This window comes from Castor canadensis, chromosome 4, assembly GCF_047511655.1.
Source record: "Castor canadensis chromosome 4, mCasCan1.hap1v2, whole genome shotgun sequence".
Lineage (NCBI taxonomy): Eukaryota > Metazoa > Chordata > Mammalia > Rodentia > Castoridae > Castor > Castor canadensis.
Genome location: NC_133389.1, coordinates 60,642,025 through 60,656,377, shown reverse-complemented (window position 1 = coordinate 60,656,377; position 14,353 = coordinate 60,642,025). Strand labels below are relative to the sequence as shown.

Here is a 14,353-nt window from a genome sequence, read left to right as displayed (position 1 = left end):
TATTAATCCATGGTGATGAAATTCAGAAACAGGTTACCTGGCAGGGAGGAGGTAACTGAAGGAAAGGGATATGAAGGAAATGTCTGGGGTGATAGAAAACCTCTTGTTTTGAACATGAATCAAAAATCATCAAACTGTGCATTGTTCCATATATTAAATGTTCCTCTTTAAATAAAAAAAGTGGCTGATGTAGCTAAATTACAGATTTGTTCTTGGGTATTTCTGCAGAAATGCTGGAGTCCTTTAGGCTCACTATTGTTATATAATTTTCCCTCCATAGTAACAGACAAGGGAAGATAAAGAGAGAAAGAAGAGGGAGATGGTGGTGATGGTCCTTGGTGGAGGGAGATTCCGATCAAGTCTCTCAGCTCATTTTGTTTACGGGCACATTCTTACAATATCTCATCAATAAGAGTGTGTGGATCTAGTCTGTCAGAAAAAACAAAAAAGCAGTAAAATACAGTTCTTTCATAAAGTGTGCATGTGTGTGCTTCATTGGCATATTAAAGAACACAGAAAATATTCAACAATAAGCTCAAATGTTCTTGAAAGTCTCTAAATTGTAGAAATTCTGTATAATTTTCTACCAAAATAGAAGGCAAATTATTTAACCAGAGCGAATAGACTTAAACTAAATATCAAGTTAGGGCATAAAATATTAAGCGAATTTACCTTGAAAAAACAAAATTATTATTAGCACAATCTCTTTAACCTTAAACAAAAATTGACATGCTTAAACAGAAAACATGGGAAAAAATGGGAAAAATTATTATTCCCATTAATAAAAGCTCTCAATTTAAAACCATCTGAAAAATAAAAATCTGTTCCGTGTCTCGGATAGGTTATATTTTACAAAGATAAGCTTAAATACAAGCATCTTCCTGTCATATCATCCTGACTTAGTTGAAGTAAAACCAAACTCTACCTGAAGTGCTGGAATGTACTAAAGCGTGTGACCGTAGAGACAGTAAGGACATGGGAGATCAGTCAAATAAGCAAAGTTAAGTTAAAAGGAGAAAGGTGTGATTATAAAATTAGTACAGGTCTAAACCATGTTTGGGTCAAAACTCCAGAATTATGTAATCACCTTAATTTCCAGCTTAATCATAAAGAAGATCCAAATATAAACGTTAGAGGAGACCTCAGGGGTCAGCTAACGGAACCCCTTCATTATTCAAATGAAGACTCCAGGTTGCCCTAAGCATTTTACCCAAGTGCACATTAAATGGTCCACTCCTCTCACTTATCTCGTGCAGGCCTCAATGGTACCAGTAACTGCAGCAAAAGGCTGCAGTGCCTTTTTCTTATGCTGCTTCATCAGCCAAAAACATCCTTCCAACTCATAGAACTGTCCCTGCTGTCTTGTCTTTTTTTTTTTCTTGGCAGTACTGAGGTTTGAACTCAGAGCTTCATACTTGCTAACCAGAAGGTCTTCCACTTGAGCCATGCCCCAGTTCCTATTTCTCATTGTTTATTTTGCAGATAGGTCTTGCTTTTTGCCAGACTGGCCTGCGCTACAATCCTATTTATGCCTCCTGCAGTACCTGGGATAACAGGCATGTGCCACCACACCCAGCTTCTCCTATTGTGATGGAGTCTTGCAAACTTTTTTACCTGGGTTGGCCTGCCTGGAACTTCAATCCTCTGGAGCTCACCCACCCATAGCTTGGATGACAGGCAACTCCCACTGCACCCAGCAATTGGTTGAGATGGGGTCTCATGAACTTTTTGCACAGGCTGGCTTCAAATGGCTATCATCCTGATCTATGCCTCCAAAGTAGCTAGGCTTACAGGCATGAGTCTCGAGTGTCTGACTCACTTAAGTGCAGCTATTCCCCCAAGAAGCTCTCCTTAACCCATCTCTCACCAGCCTGAGACTCAAGTGTCGAATTCTCTGCTCCCCCAGTGAATCCCATACATTTTTCTTATTCATTCATTCATTTTTCCAGGCCATAGGCTGAACACCTGGGATACTACAATGAGAGGCTTAGTTTCTGTCCAAAGATTTCCAGCTTCGGATGCAACTGACACTGATCCCTAAACATCTACTCTCACTTAGTGATCAGTTACTTGCCATTTCTGCAGCACCAGGAGAATTTTGTTATGAGAATCAGAATTTAAATTTTTCTTGTTTTAATGAGTGAAATGATCCTCAAGAAAAATTTAATCTGTAAAGCAATGGGGGGCCATATTGATCTTTAATAAGTGCAGATCCAGACTGCACTCTCTTTTGTCTGTCAAGGTGTGGTTGTTAGAACTGTTGCCAGTTGCAATTTTTAGCCATTATTCTTTATTTGCTTCTTTACTGACAGTTTATGCTGTCCTATAAAGGTTAATTTAGGGAACCCTCTCTCTCAGGGAAAACTTCACAAAGGAATCACTACTCAGATTTTGGAAGACACTCCTGGTAGCTTCTCACCAAGGAAAAGTCGCATTTCTACATTTCACCCTTTTCCATGTTCACTCAGCAATCATTTGTTAAAACTCTAAGTACCAGGCCCTTTAATGGGGGAGAGGGAAATAGTTAAGGATTTACCAATGAAGAAAACAGACAATGTTCTTGTCCAAACAATGATTCCATACTACTACAGGGCCAAGGACAAAGTTTCAAACGTACTGTCTTTAGTTCCTTTTGTGGTGCTATAACAAAATGCTGAGGCAAGGTCCTTTATCAGACAAAGAGGTCTAATTGCCTGATGATTCAGGCAACTGGAAGGCCCAAATAGCACTGTGTCAGCATCCTGGTGAGGACCCTCTGGCTGTGTCACAAAATGACAAAGAAGAGGAAAGAGAGTAGGCCAAATGTAGAAGGGGCCAATCTATTCTCAAGAGATCTAACTCAGTGCCTTGAGAACTACATTAATCCCTTCTAAGGGCAATGTGTCAATAACCTAATTACCTCCCACTAAGTTCTCCATTTTAAAGACCCACTACCTCTCAATATGATGACATTGGGGATCAAACTTTCAGCACATGAACCTTTGGGGGATACTCTCAAACCATGTCCAACTATATCATGCATTAGCAGGGGATTTTAAGTAAGAGAAGAAATGTGTTTAAATCCTGCATTTTATTAGATTTTTAGCTCTTTTTTGGTAAGTTTTAAAAGTTCCCTTCTTTAGGAACTGTCAAGGAATTGGAGGGCAACCTGGGAGGAGAAGCAAGAGACAGGGGAAGAGAGGCTGACATGATCTATGCAGGATGCATGCATGTATGGAAATGTCACAGTGAAACCCATTAAAATGTGCCAGTACAATGTACTAGTAATTATAATAATAAAAAAACACATGCTGACTTTCCCCATAGAATCTGTCACCCTCTTTCACCCACATCTCCCATCGGCCCTCATTGTCTTGCCTTGAACTAATGCATTAGCCATCTAAGACATTTCTCTACCTCTTCATGACCTGCCTTAAAACCATCTTTTATACACCAGGAGAGATATCAGAATAGAATAAGTAAATGGCTAGAAGATTAGGATTTTGGTTTTATGGGTTTTAACCCAATAGCTCTTAAACTGGAATAAAAGAGCAATGAGCCAACTTGGTTTGGGCAAGGTGTTGGGGTGGGAGACAGAGAAGGAAGTCATGAAATACTGCAGGATGTAGCTAACTAAAGTTAGTTCCTTTTTTAAGACACAATTCACAAGCCCTCTGAGTAGCACAGCACTTCCATGAACTCTTGAGAGAACTGGTACTACACTTTTAAAAGGCCATAACAAGAACTTGGGGAGCATGGGGACTGGGGGAGAGTCCTTTTTGTTTAGGATTAGTGTAATCAAAATCTGCCTCATTGGGTCTTCTTATAAGCAATGAGTCACATTGTTTTAGCTGGCACTGACTCATTGCCGCATAAGGCATGACACTACTTTAAACACTCAGTGCTTGGCCTGCTTTTCTAGCAACTGGCAGAGTGGGAGTCCTCCAGTATGGGCCTTTCTGCAACTAAGCACAATTCAGATTTTATAAAAAAAAAAAAAAGTTTGCCAAATGGACCTTGTAATCCCAGAGCCCTGTAAATGAAGAGGGAGAGGAGTTAAAGGATGGTTTAAAAAAAAAAAAAAAAAAGGCAGAGTAAGGCATCCTCTGGTTTTCAAAACAGAATCTTCGGGAACTTTCGGTCAGCTCTTTACCCAATTAATTGTGTACTCTATGGAGGTCAGTAAATGTTTTTCTTTAAGATGCCAATGGAAAGTCACAGCAAGTCTGTTTTCAGACCTCTGAGTTAGCTTGGGGGAGATCATGTGCATGGGGAGTGGTAACAGGGCTGGAAAGGAAGTTTAGGAAATGCCACCTTCATCATGGACACCACCTCTCTCTAGTTCCATGCTTTTGCTATCTCCCAATCAGGGAGCCCATTTTCCCTCCTCCATGCCATCTTTGTGTTGGCTTGACTGAGCATGGCAGAAACGTGTTCAGCCTGAGTAAATGCTGTAATGGCTGAAGCAGATGACAAGGAGTCAGATGAATGAAATTCAGAGCCTGCCTAAGCAGGATGGTTATTCCCCATAAGCTGTAGGCAAGACAGTTTTCCCTATATTGCCTCCCAGTGGGAGCACAGAAATTATTCCTTGCTCCTGACTGGTCTCAAAGAAACTCAGGTCCTTTTAGCAACACTCTCTGAACTCCACAGCTGGGTGAAACAGGGAAAAGATAACCCTTACAGACCTGGTACTTAGCAGAGAAGCCCAGACCACTGCTGACATATCACTAACATGACCATCCAAGCTCTGGAGTCCAGCTGTCCTAATGCAACATTTACCAGAGTGAATACCTTGACAGCTAAACACAGGCAGAAAGAACCTGAAGGCTATTCTGATCCTGGCCTCTCCAGAAGATGCAAGGACAGACTAAGATGGCCCCAAGAAACCTCTGAAACCCAGCCTATGTCAGCAGCATCCATGGCCCCAAGGTTATTAATGGATAATGGGTCTTCTCAGGCTTATAAGACACTAGGGATGGCTCAGAGGTTCAGATTTCTACAGCCTATCTTATCTTTCCTAAATTTCAGAATAAGATTTAGAAGAAAACTGATCTCCTCAAAGTCAGAGTTTAGGACCTAACTTGGTCCCTTGGTGAGCTTCAGATCAGGATGAAGTAAAATTTGACTGAATAATGGAATAGAAGAAGGAAGGCCCCATTAATCCTCATGGGGGTGTTGCTTCTCAATTTTCACTAGAAATTCTTCTGTTATAAATCATACTGAAAGGAATTAAATAAAAATATGTTTTGAACCTAAGATATAGCTCAGAGGCAGAGCACTTGCCTAGCAGGTACAAGGCCCTCAGCTTAATCTCCAGGAGCACAAAACTTTTTTTAAAAAATGTTTTCAACCATAAAATTCTATTTTTAGTAAAGAACTCAATTAATAATACCAAAATGAAAAATTCTAGATTTAGTTACTAAGAACATGAACCAAAGGATTTAAAGGATTAAAAATTCCTCTCTCTCCTTTCACTAAAAAAAAAAAAAAAAAAAAAAAATACCCACAGGAAGATCTTCCTGTTACTAACTGGTCTGCTCTTACATTCTTGATCAATTTTAATGACTTACCTGGAAAATTTTGTCTAAAATACTGTTATCTAAATAGGACTCCACGAAGGACAAAAAGATAGCTTTTAAAGCGGAAGGGGGGGGACCCTGCCATTGAGTTTCCTTCCAGTGATAACAAAATCTCATCTCCATTAGGATTGAACCCATTCTATACTCAGTCCATTAAAATAGAATAGAAATGCTTGCAAAAGGAAAGGCTAAATCAGAATGGTGTATTTATAACATCTAGTATGTGAAAGTTGTGTTATTATTGATTGCTAAGGAGGAATACAGCAAACCCATACTGCTCTCAGGGAACCCATAACAAAATTGAGGCAGAGATACAATAAATCTGTAATGTGTTAAGTAATGGCACAAGATTGGAATGACAGGTTAAAAGCACCAGTTTCAGAGGGAGAGGAGTTGGAACCCTGGCTCTTCCAGTACCTCACTGTGTCTGTGTGGTCTCGGGCTACCTTCTCTATGCTTGAGTTGCTTCCTAAGTCACAGGACTATTGGAAGGATTAAATGCGATAATGCATGTCAAGCTCTTAGCATAGTGCTTGCCCCATAGTACACTCTCAGAAAGGCCAGGACTTTACTTTTAATTGACATCACAGGTCAGTAACGCATGACTAATGGTCAAAGTGGTCTGGTCGGGCGTAGTCACTGTGGAAGGTGAGAACTATTCTGGCTAATAAAAGAAGCCTTCAGAAAATACATTTAGCATTACTTCTTTGATTGCATTCATTCTCTTGCTTTTCAACTCTTGTCACTTAAATATGGGTTTAATCCCAACCATTGACATAATAGCTTTGTCTACTATGTGAATTTTTTTCAGTGTAGTAGTGAGAAGGGAAAAGTGAGAAGGAAAGCGATCAAGTATATTTATTATTGAGTGTATTATAATGCCATTTTGAGTTACTTAAAATTTTTTTTCTAGCACCTGTCAGATTTCTCTGCTGATCTACAAAAACATACATGCAAGCAGGGTGTGGTACACCTGTAATCCCAGCATTCAGGAGGCAGAGGCAGGAGGATCCCACATTCAAGACCAGCTTGGGCTACACAGCAAGACCCTATTTGAAAAAAAAAAAACAAAAACATAATTGCATTGATGAATCTTTGTTTAAAGACAAATTCATTGATGAGTGTTTGTTCAAAGGCAAATAGACTGGCCACTGCTTTCAATATTGATTTTCATAAAGGAATACTGAATAGGAAACTTCAAAGGATTGTTATACCTATATATTACAGAAAATTTTGTGGCTAACCAAAAGTTTAACATAGATAGAAAGATTTATCTTTACATGTAAAAGATAATCAGTACCACAACATAGAATGACGAAAATAGTACAAATAGATCTTGAATGTGTGACAGTTTACAGAGAACTCCGTACTACTTCATCTTTGGTTCCCAGTTTCTCCTTCCTGCCCTTTGTGCTGATTTGGTGTGCGGTCATCCTCTACTCATCTAAGGCATCAGAAATGGAATGCACAGACTTAATTGGTTTTTAGGAGTAACATGAGACACACAGCTGGTTCCCAAAGCGAGTCTTAGTATATGTTCTCCCACGCTCGGAATCACATGATATGTATTGCCTGTCAGATGGACAGTTTATCTGTAATACTCATTTACTGAAGTGTGATAGAACACACTTGATACTCAAAGAATGTGCCATAAACCCCCTTTTAAGGAAATGAATATATGGCAAAATAATCTACTACTTTACTTCCTATTTTACAGACTAAAACAACTTGAAGTTTTGGATACATATTTTTTTTAATCCAAATCCTCCAGGAATCACAAAGAAATGGATACATGAAGCTTCATGTGATAATACATTACAGAAAACTCACCTCAAGTAACCAGAATTTCTCACAGCAAGAAATTGAAAGCAAACAAACTAAAAAGCTCTCAAAGAAACCAAAAGAAATGCTATCAAATTATTTAATAAAAGATTATACACTGTAGTCCCTTGAAAAGTGATGCCCTTATTTTATGCATATCTTAATGGTGCACCTTAGATCATGCTGTCTTTATGGTAGCCATTCGACAAGGCTAATCGCCACCCTATTTAAGGGTATGCTTGACTTTATGTTTTCATCAGAAGAGACTTTAAAAACAATACAAAGTCTACTGCTTAAAATCATCCCCAAAATTTACTTCTGAGAAACATTTCATTCAGCCTTTTGCTTTGCTGCCTAACATTTCACTTTTGTTCTTGGCTAGAACTAATATCATGAGACAGTATGACTGAGAAATAAGGGCGTGGCATTTACTACCTCAGAAATTAAATTGTTTGGTTTAAGGATGGATTGAGAAGAAATTCTGATTACATGCAAACTTGGAATGTTTATTTAAAATACATTTGCAGACGTTCACATACCATCTCAGGAACACTGGTAAGAAGAAAATGTTTTCCTTTGGGTATCAAAGCACTTCTAAGAAAAATAACAGATTGTCTCAGTAATACTCCCTAGGAAAAGTGGAATTTAAGAGCTGTACTCTCTTAACAAAGCACTTAATTTAGCAATTTTCTGATTCTTTTTCCTCCTAAGCCTTTAACAAAATTTTGCTTCCAAAAACATCAAGGAACTTTGAAAATGAGGGAATTTATCTTTCTAGTTTTCCTGAACTCAGAGCTAATACAATGAAATCATTTTATTGTACTTTGTGTCAACACTGAAAAGAACAGTAGACTAAATGACTACTGATACCTATTTCTGTTTGGTTGACTTTGTGAAGGTGAAGGACAAAAAAGCAATCAAATCAGAAGGAATGGTGAATGTGTATTTTATAGCATGTAAAATAAGTCAAATGGAGAAGAAATGAGAAAACTGTAAAATCACTAAAGCACCACAGTAATAAATAAATTTTACTTACAAGATCCATAGATTGAATGCTAAGCAGTAAAGTCTGAGGAGAACCAGGATATTTTCATACTCTCAAAGTATCTCCCTGAAGATAATCATTAGTTACAAAGGTGGAAGTAGTAACTTTATAGTACAGAAATCTGGCAGGCACCACCTTACTCAGGTGACCAAACATGACTTCAGCCTTACTAAGACATACTGACTCTGTGTACCTCCTGATATGATGGTCCTGCAACAAGTCTGCAGAGTTTTCACCAAACCGTGTAGCCTCAGTTAATGAGAAGACAAGCCCAACCCAAATTGGCACCAACCAATCCTCAGAAAGCAACAAGGGCAGACTGTCACAGATTGGAGGAGACTCAGGAGACTTCCCTAAATTCAGTGTGGGATCTTGGACTCAACTCTACAAACAGGAAAATTCCATTTCTAGCATGAAAACTGGTGAAATCAGAAAATAGTGTGCAGGGTAGTTAATACGATTGTGTCAGGGTTAATTTCTTTAGTTTTGACCATGGTAACTCTGGTTCTGCAAAATGTTAACAATTCAGGAAGCTTATTTTTGCAAGTTTTCTATAACTCTAAAATTATGTCAAAATAAAAAGTTAAGAAAAAGTCATTTTCTTCATCCACATGAAGGTGATTCTAGAACACTCTAAACTCCCTGATCTTCTGTGAATACATGAGAGATTAATGATCAGGAAGAACTTGGCAGGTTAAAAATGGATATAGTCAACTGGCCAAATGTTTAGCCAAATGACAAGATGAAAGGAAATACACCAGATGTTTCCCAGCAGCTCTACAAATGGAGGCACCTACACTAGCAGGCACCCCACTGTAAAAAGAAACAACCACAACATAAAGAAGGACTTATAAATACCTATTTTCTGCCAAGAATCTTATTTCCATTACTATTTCTGAATCTCTAGAATAAGTTTACCTCCTCTTCCCCAGAAGTTGATGCCCCTCTGTATGTGTGCCTGAGCTCATCCAGAGCTACATGAAAGTTGAACTCAGCAAAAGTAGGTACCTTGAAACAAGTTATCTTTCCAATCGGTTAACTTCAACCCATAAAGTCCCAAAAACACATCATCAGTAAAAGTTGCTAAATACAGTTTTTGCTCAAAATAAAATATTTACTTCCAAGTTATCAAAATTTTTCATCAAATTATTCTCATTATAGAGAATAGTTATATTAGGAAACTATCTCCCTGAGAAAAGCTGAAACATCTCTCTAGCTATCCAGACATAGCCTTGGTTAGCATCTAGATTTGTTTGTGAGGAAGAATTGGTTCTTTCCCTCCTCTATTTTTGTCCTCTCTCAGGAAGTTTATGGTATAACTAGATAAACATCAGAAACAATCTTGGCCATTTTATATAAACCCTCCCCCACCCCCGCCCAAAATGTGCCTTACTATTTGTGTTAAACTAAGGAAATTCTTACAAAATCAGACATTCAGCTTTATCTTCAGCTACTTCTCACTTTATAGGTGAAATTATTTTGTATGTATTTCACCATTTTCAGAACTCTGAACAGAAGCTAAGCCTTTCCAAAAACCATAATTCTAAAGACAATTTAAACAATTTATTTTAATAGAAATAAGAATATATAGAATCTTGCTGACTAGCTTCAATACATCAAATTGAAATCTGATGTTACAAGTATGCAAGTATGACCACTGAGAAGTCACAGCAAAAGTGAACTTTGTAGAAGTCTTTAAATTAATTCCTAAGAAAACTTGGAAAGATAAAAATAATGTGAGAGAATAAAATTAATTATAAGAATTAACCAGCAAGGCTATTCATCCCTACACTATTAGAATCAAGGAATATAGTGACAGAGATTGTAGAAAACAAAGAATTCCTCAAGTCACACAGAGCAGGAATACCTCAGTCATGCAAAAGGGAATAGAACGGTATTTTAAATGCTCCAGGAGATTTCCCCATGCAAAAACAGAAGAAGAAAGAAGCACTATGCCTAGGATCTTCTAGGAACCCATAACTCCCTCTAAACTCCAGGTATTTCTGTGACTTGAGATGTTTTCGATCATTATGTCCTGTATATAGCTTTAACCAATCTATAAAATGAGATAAGAACAACAGATTGCTTGAATTCTTCCAAATTCTGAGATGGGTGCTGGAAAACTCAGATATTTAGATGACCTCTTTTCCTTGAAAAACAAGGCTGTCTTGACCCTGTGTTGTGATCCCAAATAGGGATAAATGTACCAAAAATTCTGACTTTCCTCTTTACATCAACTGCAATTCACAGTGATAGCAGTAATGCCACAGCTAACAAACATACGTGGTGCTTTCCTGGGGTCAGTCAATATGTTAAGCAATTCAGGTCAAGTCAACTGTTCAAAGCCACAAGTAGTAACTAGTGGCAGTGATGATCAAGGTCTGGTCATCTGATCCTAAGCCTGAGTAACATGTTGCTACCTACCTACCTACCTAAGTAATGCCTACCTACAAATAGGCTGAGTTCAGCTATTTGTAGGTAGGCGTTTTATTTTATTTTGCTCATTTTATAATCTTGATAGGAATTCATTAGTTTATTCAAGAAATATTTATTGAGCTACTGCTCTGGACAGCTGTGTTACAGCAGTGGGAAAAATGGACAACATACAGAGTCTGGGGTGAGGGAGGAATGTTATGTATTAATGGGAGAAATATGTTCCCCAAAAATTCTAAAACATTTAAACTCAGGTGTAGTAGAGGCCTGGGAAAAAAAAAGGAAATGTTTTGCTTTGATTTCAATCTTTGCTAGCAAAAGCCAAAGAATAATGATATTTAGAAAGTCAGTCCCTGCCCCTAAAGCCATACTGACTGGCCATTACTCCACAAGTAGGTTACAGATATGTAAGCAACTTAAGGGAAAGGGTGTTCTTGAAAGAGAGTGCTTTTTTCCTAAATAGAACAATACCATCTTGCTTCTTAGTTTGAAAGGAGGTATTGATCAGTAGTTTGTGAGTCAAAGGTTAATAACTTAGGCCTGATTATTTCTGTTATCAGGCTCATGATTAATGGTGTGGTGTCCACTGGCTCCTTATAAATACAGGAACCTCTTTTTTTTAGTGAAAAATGAATTATGCTGTTCTCCCGTGATTCCACGGCAGGGGAAGGGGCCTTCTCTACCCCAGTGCATCAGAGGATAAGCAACGTAAAGACTGCTATAGCGAGTGCAGGGCATTTATCAAAACTGCAAACTTGGAGCGACAAATGTGATTGGCAACCTTTCACTAAAACACTAGCTCTGACACGCAAGCCTCTTGCTCCCGTGTATTATCATTCCACGAGACCGCATGCTGAGTTCATAAAACTTCTCCCTCCAATTTGCTTTAGAAACGGATGTCCTTTCAGATATCTGGCTAGTGTTCCTAGACAGCTGCTGGGGCTTACCAACAGAACAGCTACACCACAGCCTTTAATTTAAAAATGCACAAACTTGGCCCATGCCTCTCATCCAACCGCTTACATCTATCTATTTAGTCACTACAGTCTAAACAGTGGTAGTAAAGATGTTTGAAAACACCCTAAAGACAAATGCAAATCTGTATCCTCCAGCAGCCTTTCAAATAATGCACACCACTGCTACAGTAGGAGAGCACATGTTAATTTCTCACTCTCCTTATAGAAAAATGAGATTTTACTCAATCTGCTGTAGTTAGGAGAAACAACAATTCCTTTGTTAGCCAAGCCCAAATGTAGAGCTAATGTCAATTCAGCTTGCTCTTCTTTGTATGCAATCAGAAGAGTCCCATGAAATGCAATCACAAATCAATTAAATTAGGAGACAGAAGTAATTATTATCTCATAACTAAAGACAAAAGGACAAGGAAAAAAGAAATTGAAAATAAACGGGATGAAATAAAAACACACCACTCAAATTGCCCACTTCTAAAGAAAAGGCTCAATCAATGTAACCTTAGCACATTAGTAACATTTAAGCAAAACTTCTAAATATTTGTCAGGTATCACCTCACTCACTGTAATATTTTTGTCTATCCGCCTAAACATTTTTGTTGTAGTTAATGGATGTCTAGTTGAACTGGCCTTGATCTTTCATCAAATAGATGAACACTGATTCCTGATTGACTAAACCTAAAATGCGCACAGTGAGATGGATGTACAACTCTTCTGACCTAAAGAAACAAATTATAATTGCATTTACAGCAGAGTCGACATTGGCAATGACCAAATGATGGTACCAATGTATGGATATAACTGAAAAATCTTTTTTAACATCTGGAAATAAAATTGTAAAGGTCTAGTGAGATTTACTTTTTGGAGAATCTCAATCCGTTCTTTAGCTCAGTTGGCATGCAGTTACTAAAGAAGCTCTCAAAAGTTAGTTGGAAGATTTGGAATACTGTAATTTTTTCACTTTAAGTTTCATTTTAAATGATAGTCTAAGATTTCTCCGACACTCTGCAGGTGACTTTGGCAGAAACGGTGAACATGTCTCACTTATCATAAAGTTGTACTAAGAATACAAGGCCACCGCGAACCTCTGCTAGCCAACTTTATTCCTGGCTGAGGAGTTCCGTGCGTTTCCCACTTCCAGTCAGGACAATACAAAGAACTGTCGGCTCAGTCACCGCACTCCACAAAAACCTGAAACAACAATCGAGTGACAAGAGTCCTATGCCCCGGCAGAAAGCCTCCCAGCCCTGCCCGTCGGCGCCCTCGGGGCAGCGGCTCTCAGTACCTGCTGAGCGGTTGGCTGGCGGCGGCCCGGGGCGCGCAGCGCGGCTCGGTGCTGGGCGGCTGGGGGCGCGCGTACGAGTGGTAGGCGGTCAGCACCACGCCGCCCGAGTCCTCCACCTCCATCGTCAGCCGCGCATGTCTCTGCGCTGGCCCCAGAACAAAGACCGGGACCAGCATGGACCAGCGCGCGGGGAGCCTGTCACCAGCTCTGCCGCGCGTTCTGCGCCCAGTGACTCTCTCCCGGCTGTCGGGGCGTGGGGCACGCCGGCCCCGCCCGCTGGCGGGCAAATTAACATACACCAGAGGCCACGCCCCCAGACGCGGGGCAGGCAAATTAGCATACACTAGGGGCCACACCCCAAGGCGTGGGAAGGCTAATTTGCATACAGTGGAGACCACGCCCACGAGCACGGGGCAGGGAGGGGCTGCGGATCCCAGCTTCTAGGAAACTGGAAACCTGCCTGAGGCTTGGGGCTCCCGCCAGCTGCTCTAGTAAAGTTTGTGTTTTTCTTTCTTTGTTTCTTTTTTTCCTCCTTTTCTCACCCCACCCCTTTTCCCCTTTCAAAGGGAAGGCTTATCCCATGGCTAGGAACATTTCCTGCCTGGCAGCCCAAAGTGAGAGAGTGAAACCATGTCTTAGGCTGAAGCAGGAGAGAGGCCAGGGCTGAAAAGCATGCTCTTGGGAAGAAAGGGAGAAAAATGTGACACTCTCATTTAAAGCATCCATCAAAAATTGAAGAGCAGATTACGTTGCTGTTAACTTTATGAAGTTACAATAAACTCGATTTCTTTTCCGATCAAATAATTCTCTCTTACAGCAAGAGAACACTTCCCACACCCTCAGTGCCACAACCACTAGACTCTTAGCTCACTCTTATTTCCCTCCACCCAGTTCTGATCGCACTGACCGATACTGTGCTCCAGTTTGCCTGAAAATCAGACCTGATTACACGATTTTCTTGGGGATGGTGTGGTGGGGGTTGGTATCAATCAATCAATTATATATGGCACAAATGGAAACACAGCATTCTTATAACCAGTTGAAAAGAGGCTGATGTTATAAGGGTGAAAAAAAGTAGTAGCAGACAGGCAGCCGTGGCTCACATCTGTAATCCCCAGAGGAATACCTTCAAGGCCGGCATGAACAAAAAGTTGTGACCCCCATCTCACTCAATAAGGTGGATGTGGTGGTTCCTGCCTGCAATTCCAGCTACATGAGAGGATGCAGGTCTGAAACC

The 14,353-nt window shown here is 39.7% G+C and overlaps 1 protein-coding gene across 2 annotated transcripts in view; it reads right to left on the bottom strand.

The window, feature by feature from the left end:
* The window catches only part of Arhgap28 (Rho GTPase activating protein 28), a 175,619-nt gene extending 162,238 nt beyond the window's left edge, over nt 1–13,381 (bottom strand). Inside the window, exon 1 of one of the 2 annotated variants that reach the window (XM_074070311.1) lies at nt 13,117–13,381. In XM_074070311.1, coding sequence (XP_073926412.1) covers nt 13,117–13,292 — 176 coding nt within the window. In that variant the 5' untranslated portion in view covers nt 13,293–13,381. Of the gene's footprint in view, nt 1–6,512; nt 9,776–13,116 lie in introns of those variants that run through there. The other variant, XM_074070312.1, reaches the window with a different exon arrangement.
* Between the last annotated feature and the right edge of the window lie 972 nt (nt 13,382–14,353).